Source organism: Mesoplodon bidens (genome assembly GCF_964165515.1).
Source record: "Mesoplodon bidens genome assembly, chromosome: 14".
NCBI lineage: Eukaryota > Metazoa > Chordata > Mammalia > Artiodactyla > Ziphiidae > Mesoplodon > Mesoplodon bidens.
This window is the reverse complement of record NC_138170.1, coordinates 70,446,470-70,461,792: the sequence shown is the minus strand read 5'-3', so window position 1 is coordinate 70,461,792 and position 15,323 is coordinate 70,446,470. Positions and strand designations below refer to the sequence as shown.

General features: G+C 38.5%; 1 protein-coding gene across 4 annotated transcripts in view; it reads left to right on the top strand.

The window, feature by feature from the left end:
- LOC308628135 (protein FAM228B) overlaps nucleotides 1-15,323 on the top strand; it is a 59,217-nt gene that overhangs the window by 39,416 nt on the left and 4,478 nt on the right. For all 4 annotated transcript variants that reach the window (XM_081254798.1, XM_081254795.1, XM_081254796.1 and 1 more), the window contains 5 exons: nucleotides 182-373; nucleotides 1,045-1,125; nucleotides 4,727-4,814; nucleotides 4,909-5,065; nucleotides 13,830-13,937. In XM_081254798.1, coding sequence (XP_081110924.1) covers nucleotides 182-373; nucleotides 1,045-1,125; nucleotides 4,727-4,814; nucleotides 4,909-5,065; nucleotides 13,830-13,937 — 626 coding nt within the window. The remainder of the gene's footprint in view (nucleotides 1-181; nucleotides 374-1,044; nucleotides 1,126-4,726; nucleotides 4,815-4,908; nucleotides 5,066-13,829; nucleotides 13,938-15,323) is intronic.

Sequence of the window (15,323 nt, the reverse complement as noted above, 5' to 3'; positions counted from 1 at the left end):
GTTGTCTAGTTTATTCATGTATTCTTTGTTCCAGTATTGTGTGTGTCACACACAAGCCAACCATATGATTTAATTAGTGGATGATTTTGTGGGTTATTCTTATGAATATAAATTAAGTTTAAATTTTGGAACAAGAAAACTTTAAGATAATATATTTGTCTTTCCTATCACTGTTTACTAGGAACTAGATAAGTATTTAAAGCATCATGACTTCTTAAATGCAAGAAGAAAAGAGATACTATATAAAAGATGGGTTGATCGTGTGGCAGATCCTCTTCAGAAGAAAATTATAGAAAATGTTACTTCACATAAGAAGATTAAAAAAAGGAGACAAGAGGAATTAGATGGTTTTTTAAAATATGTAAATAAAAAGGTACTAAGAGATCATTTGTTACTTTTTTCAGTTGCTTTAAAAACTATTGTTATCTTTTTTTATAATCATCCAAACAGCCTGCCCTTCCCAATTCTGTATATGTGTAATCTGTACTCTGTTATAGCACATACTATTCTTAAATCCAGGGCATGTGGAAAGGATGGAGGGAAAGGGTTAGGTCTGGATTTAAATGTGTACATTAGAATAATTTTTCTTTCTTTCTCCTATGTAATTGTTAATTTTATATACCAATTAAAAAAAATTGGACTCTAGGTTCAAAATATATATTTTTTTGATTTTTTTGTTTTTTATTCTGGAATTTGATTATTTACAAAGCTATAAAATATTTCTGTTCTCCTGGCATTTTTAAGAGATCTGAGATGTTTGAATATTAAGTATCTAAAAACAAATTCCCGTATCTTTTAGTGTTCCAACATCCTTTATTAAAATCTTGCAAATTTTAAGTAGATTCCTTCTATCACTATAATATTTCTTACTTAGATACATTAAATTTAATTTCCAATTTGGTCTTCCCTTCCCTTTTGCATTTGTCATTGATGCCATTTCAAAGCATAAGAGTGAAACTGTGTGTTTGACTCTTGAGTCCTGTTATGCTCAAAATTAATTACGGACTTCTTGTTCTTATATGTGGTTTTATTTCCTGCCTATAGGGAAATGCATTTATAGAGCATTATGATCCAAAAGAATATGATCCTTTTCACATGAACAAAGAGGACCCGAATTTTCTGAAGGTAGATTTCTAATTTTAACTTTGGTATTATGTGGTTTGTTTTTTTGAGCAATCCTAATATATAAGTAGTCCTTTAGTGATTTCCAACGAATGCAGTAAAATCTTAAGAATCATGTCCCATCTCCATATCTTAGAAAGGAACAAAAAAGCCAAAGTCCAAAGTAAATTAAACCTCTGTAAAATTTGAAAATATTGTATAATAATTGGGTGATAGATAATGTTAAAAAATTTCAGACTTTTAAATTTGTTACAAAAGTAATATATTCTTACGATATATAAATGAGAAAATCAATTTTAAAATAAAGAATAAGAGACCACTCACAATTCCATTACCCAGAATGAACTCATGAACATTTTTCTGTATATTCTTCAAGACTTCTTTCTAATTGTAAACCAACTATACTTCAATTTAAAAAAAAGACTTCTTTCTATGTGTAGGTATATGTACACATTTTTATTTAACAAGAATGAGATCATACCACGCATTAGGTTTTAAAATCTTTTTTTTCTCAGTAGCTTATGATTTGCTTTCTTTCTTTGTCAATAAATGTAAATATACAATTGTAATCAATGCATGTTATTCTGTTATTAATAGCTAACTTGCACTGAGGGCTTAACCAAATGTTAAGATTTCTTTTCACTTTATTTCAGCATTCACTGCTAATTTACAAATAAGGCAAGTGAGGCACGGGTAGGTTAAGTTACTTGTCCAAGGTTACACAGCTGTAAATAGCAGAGTACGGGTATGTTTCTAAACACGTATACTATCCTGCTATACCATCTTTTTTTTTTTTTTTTTTTTTTTTTGTGGTACACGGGCCTCTCACTGTTTTGGCCTCTCCCGTCGCGGAGCACAGGCTCTGGACATGCAGGCTCAGCGGCCATGGCTCACGGGCCCAGCCGCTCCGCGGCATGTGGGATCGTCCCGGACCGGGGCACGAACCCATGTCCCCTGCATCGGCAGGCGGACTCTCAACCACTGCGCCACCAGGGAAGCCCAAAACATTCCTTATTTTGAACCTCTAGATTGTTTTTGACCTATTGTTATAAATGACATTATGATGAACATCCCTGTAACTATTTATTTCTTAATTTTTTCCTTTGGGTAAGTTGCTAGAAGTAGAATTGCTGGGTTAAAAATTATGCATGGGGGCTTCCCTGGTGGCACAGTGGTTGAGAGTCCGCCTGCCGATGCAGGGGACACGGGTTTGTGCCCCGGTCCGGGAGGATCCCGCGTGCCGTGGAGCTGCTGGGCCCGTGAGCCATGGCCGCTGAACCTGCGTGTCCGGAGCCTGTGCTCCACAACGGCAGAGGCCACAACAGTGAGAGGCCCGTGTAACGCAAAAAAAAAAAAAAAAAAAATTATGTATGATTTTAATTCATATCACAAAATTGTCCTCCAGAATGTTTATATAAATTTGTACCTCCTCCCGAGAATCTATTTTTTCCACACTTTTGCTAATAGTGGATATTATTAAAGAAAATAAAACAAAAAACCTACCTTGAATCATAGACATTTTAAACTGCTGGTAGTTGCAGGGCAAAGCAGGTCTTTTAAGTTTTTCCCCAAATTGGGGTGCGTGTGTATGTGCTGTTGTCCCTATTTTTATAGGTCAGAGTTAAACTGAGAGTTTAGAGTTAGATCCTTAGACATACTAACAAGCAGCATACCTGGTAAGGGTTAGAACTGGGATTTGAAATCAGATCTTTTTTTAAAAATAAATTTATTTATTTAATTTTTGGCTGTGTTGGGTCTTCGTTGCTGCTTGTGGGCTTTCTCTCATTGCGGCAGGGGCTACTCTTCGTCGTGGTGCGCGGGCTTCTCATTGCAGTGGCTTCTCTTGTCGTGAAGCACGGGCTCTAGGCATGCGGGCTTCAGTAGTTGTGGCTCGCGGACTCCAGAGCACAGGCTCAGTAATTGTGGCACATGGGCTTAGTTGCTCCGCAGCATGTGGGATCTTCCCAGACCAGGGCTCGAACCTGTGTCCCCTGCATTGGCAGGCGGATTCTCAACCACTGCACCACTAGGGAAGCCTGAAACCAGATCTTTTGGATACCAGAATTGCATTGTGTTCTTTCACCATGTTGCCGCTCTAAATGAAGCTGATGGGTGACCTCTTAAGGTAAGCTGAGCACTTTGAGGTTATAGCAGCAGTTCTCAAAGTGAGGTACATAGACCTTTGACAGCCCCAAAACCCTTCTAGGGGGTCCATTAGGCCAAAACTTTTCATAATAGTGCCAAATTTTATTTACCTTTTTCATTGTGTTGACATTTGCACTGATCGTACAAAAGCAATGTTGGGTAAAACTGCTAGTACCTTAGAACTACTTAAGTCAGTGTTACCAAATTATACTGGTACTGTACTCATATTCTTCACTGTCATGCACTCACAGTAAAAAAAAAAAAAATTCAATTTCACTTAAAGTCCTTGATCACACAGTAAAAAAATTATTAATTTTATTAAGTCTTACTTCCCCCTTTTTTTATTGAAGTATAGTTGATTTACACTGTTATGTTAGTTCCTGGTGTACAGCAAGGTGATTTGGCTTTTTAGTTTTTCAGATTCTTTTCCATTATAGTTTATTACAAGATATTGAATCTAATTCTCTGTGCTATACAATAGGACCTTGTTGTTTATCTGTTTTACTCTACGTAGTAGTTTGTATCTGCTAATTCCAAACTCTTAATTCATCCCTCCCCTCCAAGTCTTGGTCTTTTCTACACATCTTTTTAATATTCTGTGATGAAATGGGAGGTATGCAAAGAGCATTTCTGCATACTGAAATACAGTATGATTGTTTGAATTGTGAGCTGAACTGGCTGATTTTTTTTTTCATGGAACATCATTTTTACTTGAAAGAACGACTTACAGACTATGTTCATTAAGTCTTGGGTGTTTGGTAGACATTTTCTGGAAAATTAATGAAGTGAGTGTCACTTCAAGAAAAACAACTGACAATATTTGTTGCCAATGATAAAATGTGAACTTTCAAACAAAAATTTGAATTTTTGAAATATCATACTGACCATCCTGTGTGACAGTGTTCCAATACTCAAAGACTTTACTGATGAGACTGGTGATGATATTAATGAATGTGATTGTTGTATAATGAAATGTATTAACATTTGGAAGACCTCACATAACTCAGTGATCTTATTTTCTCTAAACAACCAATTCATGATATGGATAAAAGATTCATTCAGAGTTCAAGTTCAAGATGGACCAATGGATTTTAATGTAGCAGAGTTTGAATAATTCATTGATATGGTTTCAGATTCTACATCATAACTGACCTTTAAGAAGCTGCCACTTGTTGAGTTTGGCTATAATATTGATATCTAAAAAGAATATCCACAGTGATCTGAAAAGGCTATTAAAACAAGAGCTAACCATGCTTCTTTGGCTGAAGGGCCTTGCTAGGAGATGTATTGGAGTGCCGCCATCTCTTTGTAATGTGTTAAATATATATAATAGTTAGATTGCTGTTAGTTTGTAGATGCTGTAATCTTGATTCTTCTAGCATAAGAACCATACATGGATGCTTAGAATAGACTGAAAAAGAGCTGGAACCCAGTCCTCAAAGAAGTGTTTTTCTTGTAGGTTACCATCCCACCATTTCGTGACCCTTTGAAAAAGGCACAATATGACAAAGACGATGGAAAAAGAATTCTTCTTCAGTGTGAGACTGGTACTTAGTTTCTAATTGTTATGTGGTTTCATAACCCAAGAGCAATGGGAGTTGCATTTAAGGATGCTAATTTAGGTTGCTCATCTTCCTACAGGCAAAATATTTACAATGAAAGAATTTAAAGAGGTTGAGAAGGCCAAACTGCATTCCAGATTTCCAGCAATTTCTAATTCAAGGCACTTTATGACTCCAAATGAGTGGCTTAAACTGCCTACAAACTACATAGAGAGTGAATTTTGTAAAAGGAGCAGGTAATGGTTAGTATGATAGAAATTATAGAACCTCTTCGAATTTGAAAACTGTTTCTTGAGACAGTGATATATATTTTGTCATAATTATGATTTTTAAAAAATATTTCATTTTTCAATGAGAAGTCTACTGTAATTCTTGTCTTTGTTCCTCTGTATGTGATGTTTCTTTTTTCTTGGGTACTTGCAAGATTTTCTCTTTGTCTTTGGTTTTCATTAGCTAGTCTATGATGTGTGTAGGTGTTTTTTCTCCTTTCTTTTTGTTTTATCCTACTTAGGGTTCACTGAGATTCTTGTATCTGTGGTTTGATGTCTTTCATTATTTGGGGAGAAATTCTAGGCTGTTATCACTTCAGATATTTCTTATGCCCCATTCTTCCTGTGCGGTTTTTTAAAAAATTTATTGGAGTATAGTTGATTTAAAATGTTGTGTTAGTTTCTGCTGTATAGCAAAGTGAATCAGTTATACATATACATATATCCACTCTTTTTTTAGATTCTTTACCCATATAGGTTATTACAGAGTATTGAGAAGAGTTCCCTGTGCTATACAGTAGGTCCTTATTAGTTATCTATTTTATATATAGTAGTGTGTATATGTCAATCCCAGTCTCCCAATTTATCTCTCCCTCGTGTTTTTTTTAAGTATAGTTGATGTACAATATTATATAAGTTTTTCAGATGCACAGTGCAGTGATTCACAATTTTTAAAAGTTATACTCCATTTATAGTTATTATAAAATATTGGCTATACAAAATATCCTTACAGCTTATTTATTTTATACATAGTAGTTTTTACCTCTTAATCCCCTACTCCTAACTTGCCCCTTCCCCTTTCCTCTCCCCACTGGTAACCACTAGTTTGTTCTCTGTATCTGTGAGTCTGTTTTTGTTGTTGTTGTTGTTATAGTTACTAGTTTTTTGTTTGTTTGTTTGTTTTTTGCGGTACGCGGGCCTCTCACTGTTGTGGCCTGTCCCATTGCGGAGCACAGGCTCCCGACACGCAGGCCCAGCGACCATGGCTCACGGGTCCAGCCGCTCTGCGGCATGTGGGACCCTCCTGGACCGGGGCACGAACCCGTGTCCCCTGCATCGGCAGGTGGACTCTCAACCACTGCGCCACCAGGGAAGCCCCTTAGTTACTAGTTTGATTTATTTTTAAATTTATTTATTTTATTTATTTATTTTTGGCTGTGTTGAGTCGGGTCTTCGATGCTGCATGCAGGCTTTCTCTAGTTGAGGCGAGTGGGGGCTACTCTTGGTTGCGGTGCTTGGGCTTCTCATTGCAGTGGCTTCTCTTGTTGCGAAGCACAGGCTCTAGGTGCGTGGGCTTCAGTAGTTGTGGCATGCGGGCTTAGTAGTTGTGGCTCGTGGGCTCTAGAGTACAGGCTCCGTACTTGTGGCGCATGGGCTTAGTTGCTCTGCAGCATGTGGGATCTTCCTGGACCAGGGCCTGAACCCGTGTACCCTGCATTGGCAGGCAGATTCTTAACCACTGCACCACCAAGGAAGCCCCTGTTTTATTTTTTAGATTCCAAATGTAAGTGATATCATACCATATTTGTCTTTCTTTGTCTGACTTATTTCACTAAGCATAGTACCCTCCAAATCCATGCATGTTGTTGCAAATGGCAAATTTTCATTCTTTTTTTTCAAGGCTGACTAGTATTCCATTGTGTGTGTGTGTGTGTGTGTGTGTGTGTGTGTGTATCACATCTTCTTTACTCATTCGTCTGTTGATGGACACTTAGGTTGACTGTATATTTTGGCAGTTGTAAATAATGCTGCTGTGAACATTGGGATGCTTTTGTTTTTTTCAGATACCCAGGAGTGGAAATGCTAGGTCATATGGTAGTTCTATTTTTAGTTCCATTCTTCTTTTTTTTTTTCCTTTCTGAGACTACAGTTATATGTATGTTAGACCACTTGATATTGTCCCTTAGTTCTCAGATACTCTGTTTTTATTTATTTATGTATTTTTTCTTCTTGTATTTCAGTTGGACAGTTTCTACCCACCTATCTTTAAGTTCACTGAGTCTCTCCTCAGCTGTGTCCCATCTATTGATCACCATCAAATGAACCTTTCCTCAGCTTTGTCTTACATACTGAAGAGACCATCAGAGGAATTCTCCATTTCTGATGTGATGATTTTTATTTCTAGTATTTCCATTTGATTTTTTTTCACATAGTTTTAATTTTTCCTAAAGTTCTCCATCTGCTCATACATATTGTTCATCTTTCCACTAGACTCTTTAACATATTAATCATAGTTATTTTAAGTTCCTTATTTGAGAGTTCCAACTCAGGTTCATTCTGAATCTGGTTTTGTTGACTGCTTTATCTCTTGACAGTGGGATATTTGTCTTGCTTTTTTTTGGCATGTCTTGTAAGTTTTAATTGAATGCTAAGCATAGAGGTAGAATAGTACAGACTGAATATTTATGTCTAGAAATGAATATGCCTTTTCTTCTGTCAGGCATTAGCATGGAGAATTGGGCTTACCTAGTCAGAAATTGAGCTGGGTTTAGGTATTATTATTGCTATTGTTACTTTCAATGCATCACAGACTTCAGATGCCTCTAGTGGTGGGCTGTTGTTACCTTGTGCTTAGGGTAGGGGCTGGGGTACCTGAGGGGTTTTCTCAGGTGTCCCTGTGCCCTCCTCAGTTTTTGGCTATCCCTGCAAGGCTGCATCACAGAGGTGGAGGGAGTGAGGTGTCTCCATGGTCTTGCTTCATCCCAGAAGTATTAGTTGCCCTGCAGCACGTGGGAATCTTCCTGGACCAGGGCCCGAACCTGTGTCCCCTGCATTGGCAGGTGTATTCTTAACCACTGTACCACCAGGGAAGCCCCCTCCAGAAGTATTCTGCTGTTGCTTGTTGGTAGGCTCAAAGAGGGAGGTAAAGGAATGTTCTCTGTTTTCTTTATCCTAGCCTCAGTTTTAGGCAAGCCCTATATACTTGGGCCTCAGGAGTAGGGTTTTCTTAGAGTTCCTTTCTCTTCTCCCTGTAGCACCCAAACACTGTCTTATGTCTGTGGTTGTTCTTGGATCGTAGTTTCCTGCCCCTCTTCCAGTAGTAGCAGACCTCTGCTGGGTATAGGTATAGGATTCTGGGCACAAGGCAATTTCTTGTGCCTCCTCCTGGGACAGAGGGTTTTTACTCCTATCCCTATCTTAGTAACAATAGAGCCTTAAGTCTGTCCTGTATATAAGAGGACTTCTCATCCCTCCTCCAGAGGTAGATAGATTTTGCTTTTACTCCTCTCCCAAAAGCACTAGATCTGGGCTTCCCTGGTGGCACAGTGGTTGAGAGTCCGCCTGCTGATGCAGGGGACACGGGTTCGTGCCCCGGTCCGGAAAGTTCCCACATGCCGCAGAGCGGCTGGGCCTGTGAGCCATGGCCGCTGAGCCTGCGCGTCCAGAGCCTGTGCTCCGCAACGGGAGAGGCCACAACAGTGAGAGGCCCGCGTACCACCAAAGAAAAAAAAAAAAAGCACTAGATCTTTGCTTATCACCCTGGGGGAAAAAGAGTTTGCTTCCCTTACCCCAGCAGCTTAATGCTTTGCTTTGTAGGGGGGAAGGATCCAGGAAGGTGGGAAGGGCACTTGTTTACCTAGCACTGTCAATCTCTTCCTGCATATCTTTGCCACTAGTGGGGGTTTTCTCTGGTTTTCTGCTCTGTGCCCCGTCTTTCTTGTTAGCACCTGGTGCAGGCCCATGGAAAAGAGCTTGCTCATGAGTGTAAACACTTCTTGTATGAGGTCTCCCCAGCTATTCCAAAATGACATGCTAGCCCACACTTGGCCTTTAAGCATTCATTAAAATTTTAGCTGATGTCTTTTGTTTTTAATTATTAGGCTTTATTTATTTGTTTGTTATTTGTTTGTTTGTTTGTTTGTTTGCGGTACGCGGGCCTCTCACTGCCGCGGCCTCTCCCGTTGTGGAGCACAGGCTCCGGACACGCAGGCTCAGCGGCCATGGCTCACGGGCCCAGCCGCTCTGTGGCATGTGGAATCCTCCTGGACCGGGGCACGAACCCGTGTCCCCTGCATCGGCAGGCGGACTCTCAACCATTGCACCACCAGGGAAGCCCCTAGGCTTTATTTTTAAGAGCAGTTTTAAGTTTATCAAAAATTTAAGCAGAAAGAGAATTTCTGTATATTCTCTCCTCCCCATTCCCCACTTTAGTTTCCTCTGTTAACGTCTTGCATTAGTGTGGTACATCTGTTACATTTTGTGAACCAGTGTTGATTCATCCTTAAATGGAAGCAGAACTCTAATAATTTTCTTATTTTTAAAAAATTTCCTACAAATGGCACTGTAAATGTTACGTAAAACAGAAATAAACCTTAAGACAGAATTCTGAAAGAATGGGCTTTCTACTTTTTTTCATTGTTTTTGAGAATCATAAGCCTAACTCTAGTAATTAGGTAGGGTCCACCCAAACCAGGAATCTGTTCATAACGGATTTAACTCAGGTTGTATGCGAAGGTGATGATATTGAGAATATTGATTTTATAGTGAGCTAATAATGAGCATATGGTAGGTTCCAACTGCAGTACTTATTTTCATCCTCAGGAAGGTTCTGGAGATGACTAATATGGTAAGGAAAATGTTTTCTTTGGATGATTTTCTGGATTTTTCTCTATGTATCACATTGCTCCACTCTCGTGGAGGCTAGTATGTTTGGGGAAGACTGGCTTATCTGAGCCCTTGTACTAAATATTAGTCTTTGTATATATCATATGTAAATATCTTATATATTAATACTTTTAATACCTCTTTCATATTTTCCATCGCCTTTGGTAATTTCTTTGGATATATTTTCCAGTTTACTATTCTTTTTTCACTGTGTTGAATATTAAAATTCTAATTTCTGAAATTTTCTCCCCATACCCACCCCATATACTTGTTCATTTCTGATAGGCTCTTATTGTTTTCTTGTCTTGGTGATTGGATTATTTATTTCTTTAAACATTTTATATATTGCTATTCTACATTCTATATTTGATAATTCCAAATTCTGTATTTTGGGGGGATGCTAATAAATCTTTTTTGTTTTTCTCTGCTGATTCTCATTTATAATGGTTTGCTTTCTCGTATGCTTAGTGAATTTTATTTGTGAGTTCATTTTATCTTTGGGTGTACTATTGGCCTAAATTGGGGAAACTTTTCTATCTACACAGATGATTTGCTTCTGTTTCTCCCTCTGCCAGTAGCTGGGATGCCATCAACCTGGGCCTAGCCAGCTCCCTTCAAATGTCTAGGCTCAGTGTGGCAGTCTCAAGTGTAGTGTCCCCACCTTATAGCTGGCATAGACAGGGCTCAGTATTCTGTTAACTCTGTTATTGGCATCTGCCCTCAAGGATTATTATCTGTTATTCCACCTGCCCTTGCTGCCCACCATTATGGCCCTAAGTTCCCACACCTCTAGCGTCTACTACATTTGTGTGTGTGTGTTTTTCTTAAAGACCCCCTCCTTCTCCTGTAAGACTAGTGACACCTCAAAGGGTACATTCTATCCAGGGTCTAGTTGTTTGAAGTAAATGGATTCCCTCAAAGCAGTGAATTTCAAATTGTGAATTTCAAAATATACAGTAATGGCTTGTAAAGACTTACCGAGGTATACATAGGCATGGATAGTTTTAAGGGTCTCAACTTCCAGATTCTGAAGTCTGTGTGTACTCTTTCCAAAAGTTGATCTGCCTGAGAACAAGCCTGCATTCATATGACTTCTTATCCCACTTTTTAAAAGAGAGGCATATCTTTCAACCTGGTTATAAAAAATTTTAAGGTACCAAATAAAGGGACAAATAAAAATACTGGCTTTTGAGAGACTTCCTTTAATGATGAAGCAAGAAAACTTAACCCACAGGTCTTTCTGTATTTCCCTGTCATATATATTTTATTTTACTTTAATTAACTGATTAATTGATTGATTTAAAGGCATGCTACAGAATCAGGGTATTGGTCTGTGTTGGGTTGCTTTGAATTTGGAGTAGCTATAGCTATATAATTTAGTGATGCTTCTTTTATTTTATTTAATTAATTTAATTTATTTTTTAATATTTAAAATGTATTTATTTTTGGCTGCGTTGGGCTTTCTCTAGTTGCTCAGTAGTTGTGACGCACGGGCTTAGTTGCTCTGCGGCATGTGGGATCTTCCCAGACCAGGGCTCGAACCCGTGTCCCCTGCATCGGCAGGCAGATTCTTAAACACTGCGCCACCAGGGAAGTCCCGATGCTTCTTTTAAATATAGCTGGAATATTTTCTGGTACTGTCAGAATTTCAAAATATAATAGCTATAATCCTCTGATAACAGTTTTTTGTGATTGCTTTCAGATTTGGTGTGCTTTATTTAATATGGTGGTTAAAGTCTATTTTATCACATAGTATCCTAGAATTTTCATTGCTTGTAAGGCCAATACTCATTTTATCTTAATGAATATTTGATATTTTAAAAAATCTATTAACAAGATACAAACTTATTTAAACTTTCAATGAAAAATTGTAGGTGACAGCTTTAAAATGTTCAAGGGGTTATGTGGTTTTTCAAAACTCTTTTAGGGAGTATATAAACAAAACTGCTTGAAGATCACTGCCTCAGAGCTCCTAGTCAGCCATTATTATATATAGTATATTTTTTGTTCACATATATACATATATCTTTACAAGTACTGTAAATTCCTTGAGGATAGTAATGGAGTGGCATAAAGTGCTTGTTTCATGGACTAATGAAGTAATGAGCAGGGAGAGGGGGAGGCCAAAGACCCTGCTATATAAATCTAGGTCACTGGAAGGATGGAGGTGCTATCAGCAGAAGATGGAACATAGGAGGAGCAGATTCAGAAATGCAATTGATGAGTTCAGTTTGTTCATACTGAGTTTTATATACTGGTAGTCCTTTCAAGTAAAGATGTATTACAGGTTGTTGGAAAAGTGAGACAACAGCTCAAGGGAGAAGGGGATTTGAGGTTGGAGAAGTAAATTAAAGAGTTGTTCACTTTGGAAATGAGAGTAAAAGCCTAAGAATGGATTAGAGAGGCTGAGGAGAGAATACTGGGAAGAAGAAAAATACTGAGATGAAAGGTTGTGCTATAAAATATAGGAGGTGGGAAGAAGAAAAAGAGACAGAAGAAGCAGTCTGTGATTTGCCACAGATACCAGGAGAGGAAAGGGTGACAAGAAGGATCAGGCACTATGCCAAATACAGAGAACTGGGAGGAAGCCGTTGGATTCCTTGACTAAGGACATTCCTGCCCCTACTTTTAGTTGCTCTGAGCAAAAGGAGAAGTAGTTGAGAAGGTCTAATCCAGTAATACTCTTCTCTTCCAACCTTTTCAATATCGTTTGGTACCCTTAGTATTTACTCTCATCTCAAGGTTCTGCCCCAGGATAGCTTTGCCTAAGAATGTTCCTGCAGACAAATGGGCCACTGCATTAGCCCTTCTCAGATAGATTAACACAGGAAACCCTTTTGTCCTCTTGTTAGTAGTGCTTTATACCCTAATTTAAATGTTTGCCATACCGATTTCTTTTACTCAAAACATATTTCAAAATCCACATTCTCTAGGAAGATTCATTCTGATTAAATCAGGATCAGACTGATCCTTTCCATTAATTCTTTGTGTGGCTGTTTGCATGCTAGGTGTACTGGGTATGTTAGTTATGATAATGGCTCTTGGTTTCAGACAACTGAAGCCACCCCAGAAAAGGATTCATTTATTGAGGACTTAACACTGCTCATGAAATCATTGGGAGGTCTTAGGAAACAGGGCTGAATTTCAGAAATAACTCCCAAAATCAGTGTAGAATTGGCTGGCCAAGGGATGTGTTTCTGCTATGATCGGGAAACTGCTGAATCAGGAAGCTGCTGCTCTAGTGGTTGGCTTAGAACCCCACCAGCTCTGCTGTAATCTGTGCTAGCAAAATGGATGCTCCTCACAGGGCCAGTATCACCCTTCCAACCAACGCTTTTCTTAAGATTTATTTATTATTTATTTATTTACTTAATTTATTTTTGGCTGTGTCGGGTCTTAGTTGCGGCACGCAGGATCTTTCCTGGCGGTGCACAAGCTCTTCGTTGTGGTGCGTGGGCTTCTCTCTAGCTGTGGCCTGTGGGTTTTCTCTTCTCTAGTTGTGGTGCGCTGGCTCCAGGGCGTGTGGGCTCTGTAGTTGTGGTGCGCATGTTCCAGAGCGCGTGGGCTCTAGTTGAGGTGCACAAGCTCAGTAGTTGTAGCGTGTGGGCTTAGTTGCCCAGTGGCATGTGGGATCTTAGTTTCCCTGACCGGGGATTGAACCCGCGTCCCCTGAGTTGTAAGGCAGATTCTTTACCACTGGACTACCAGGGAAGTCCTCCAACCAACTCTTGATTGGGGCAAGACTAGAGGGATCTAAGGCACCTGCCTGCCACCTTATGGCAAGGGAGACTGGGAAATGGGGTGTTTGGGTTCTTTCTTAGGAAAAGCATTTTACATTTATGCTTGTAAATGACAATCTTTGTAGCTCTTTTTACATTTAGAGTATAAGCCGTAGGATATAGGGAATACTTTAAATTTTGCCTAGCTGATTCTAGGGTCTCAGTAAATAGTAAACCAGTCTCTATCATAGTTTCAGCAATCTGAAACACCCAAGAATGCACACCAGTTTGAAGTAATGATATTTTGGACCATATACATAGCAGTCAATGTATAACAATGATTTCTGTATAAATGCAAGCTAGTATTGTTTTCAGGACATCCTCTCACACCTCTTATCTTATTAAAGGTTAAAAGTAAAAGTGAATTTTAACGAAAGTAGTTTTGACTTGAAACCCTCTGCAAAAACTCCTCATCTTCTGGAATCCCAGCAAGAAGGAAAAGCAGTTGTTTACAAGTAAGCCTATTATTCCATAGCTTTGTTCTTCTTTTATTTAACATGCTTGACTGTGTTTTCCTTCCCTGCCATCATTTTAAGTTGCTGGAGTCGGTGCCAAGGAATACACCAGACTCTTGTGGCTGGACAGCAGGCATTTCCCACCACTGGGAAAGGTGGCAACTTTCCTCAGCTTTTTCTGGTTTTAAAGAACAAACAGCTGACACATTCAGAAATAACAAGCATAGACATAGAAAAAAGTTGTTAACAACTCATATTAAAGTTAAAGGTTAGGAGGTTTATAATTGAATTGGAGCGGTAAAAATGGAATTTTGGACTAGTTCTGGTGGTAGTAGCTGTTACAATATTGTACCCAGAGTGAAGAGAGGTTATAAGCAGAAAAGTGGTACATACTACTGTGTGTGTAACATGGTGAATCATCTCAATTTACTAGTTAATGGAATTAAAAGTAAGAGATTTCTCTACATAGTTATATAACTGGTTAAGTATCTGATTAAAAGTAATGAGATCCATCAGACACTGTTTTCTTTTTAACTTCTTTTTTTTGAATTTTTGAATTTTATTGTTTTATACAGCAGGTTCTTATTAGTTATCTATTTTATACATATTATTGTATATGTCAATCCCAGTCTCCCAATTCATCCCCCCCACACACACACTTTCCCCCCTTGGTGTCCATACGTTTGGTCTGTACATCTGTGTCTCAATTTCTGCCTTGCAAACTGGTTCATCTGTACCATTTTTCTAGATTCCACATATATGTGTTAATATTCGATATTTGTTTTTCTCTTTCTGACTTCACTCTGTATGACAGACTTTAGGTCCATCCACGTTTTTACAAATGACCCAATTTCGTTCCTTTTTATGGCTGAGTAATATTCCATTGTATATATGTACCACATCTTCTTTATCCATTCATCTGTCAGTGGGCAGTTAGGTTGATTCCATGAACTGGCTATTGTAAATAGTGTTTCAGTGAACATTGGGGTGCATATGTCCTTTTGAATTATGGTTTTCTCTGGGTGTATGCCCCTCAGACATTGTTGAAGGGAATGTAAAATGGTGCAGCAACTTTGGAAAACAGTTCGTCAGTTTCTCAAAATGTTAAACATTAAATTACCAAGTGACCAGCAATTTAACTCCTAGGTTTCTATCCAGGAGAAATGGAAATATATGGCCACATAAAGGCTTGTGTATGAGTGGGTGTACATGGCACCATTATTCATAATAGCCAAAAAGTGGAAACCATCCAAATGTTCATAAAGTGGTGAATGGATAAACAAAATGTGGTGCATCCATACATGGAATATTATTTGGAAATTAAAAGGAAAAGAAGTACTTACACATGCTATACAACACGGATGAACTTCAAAACTATTATACTCA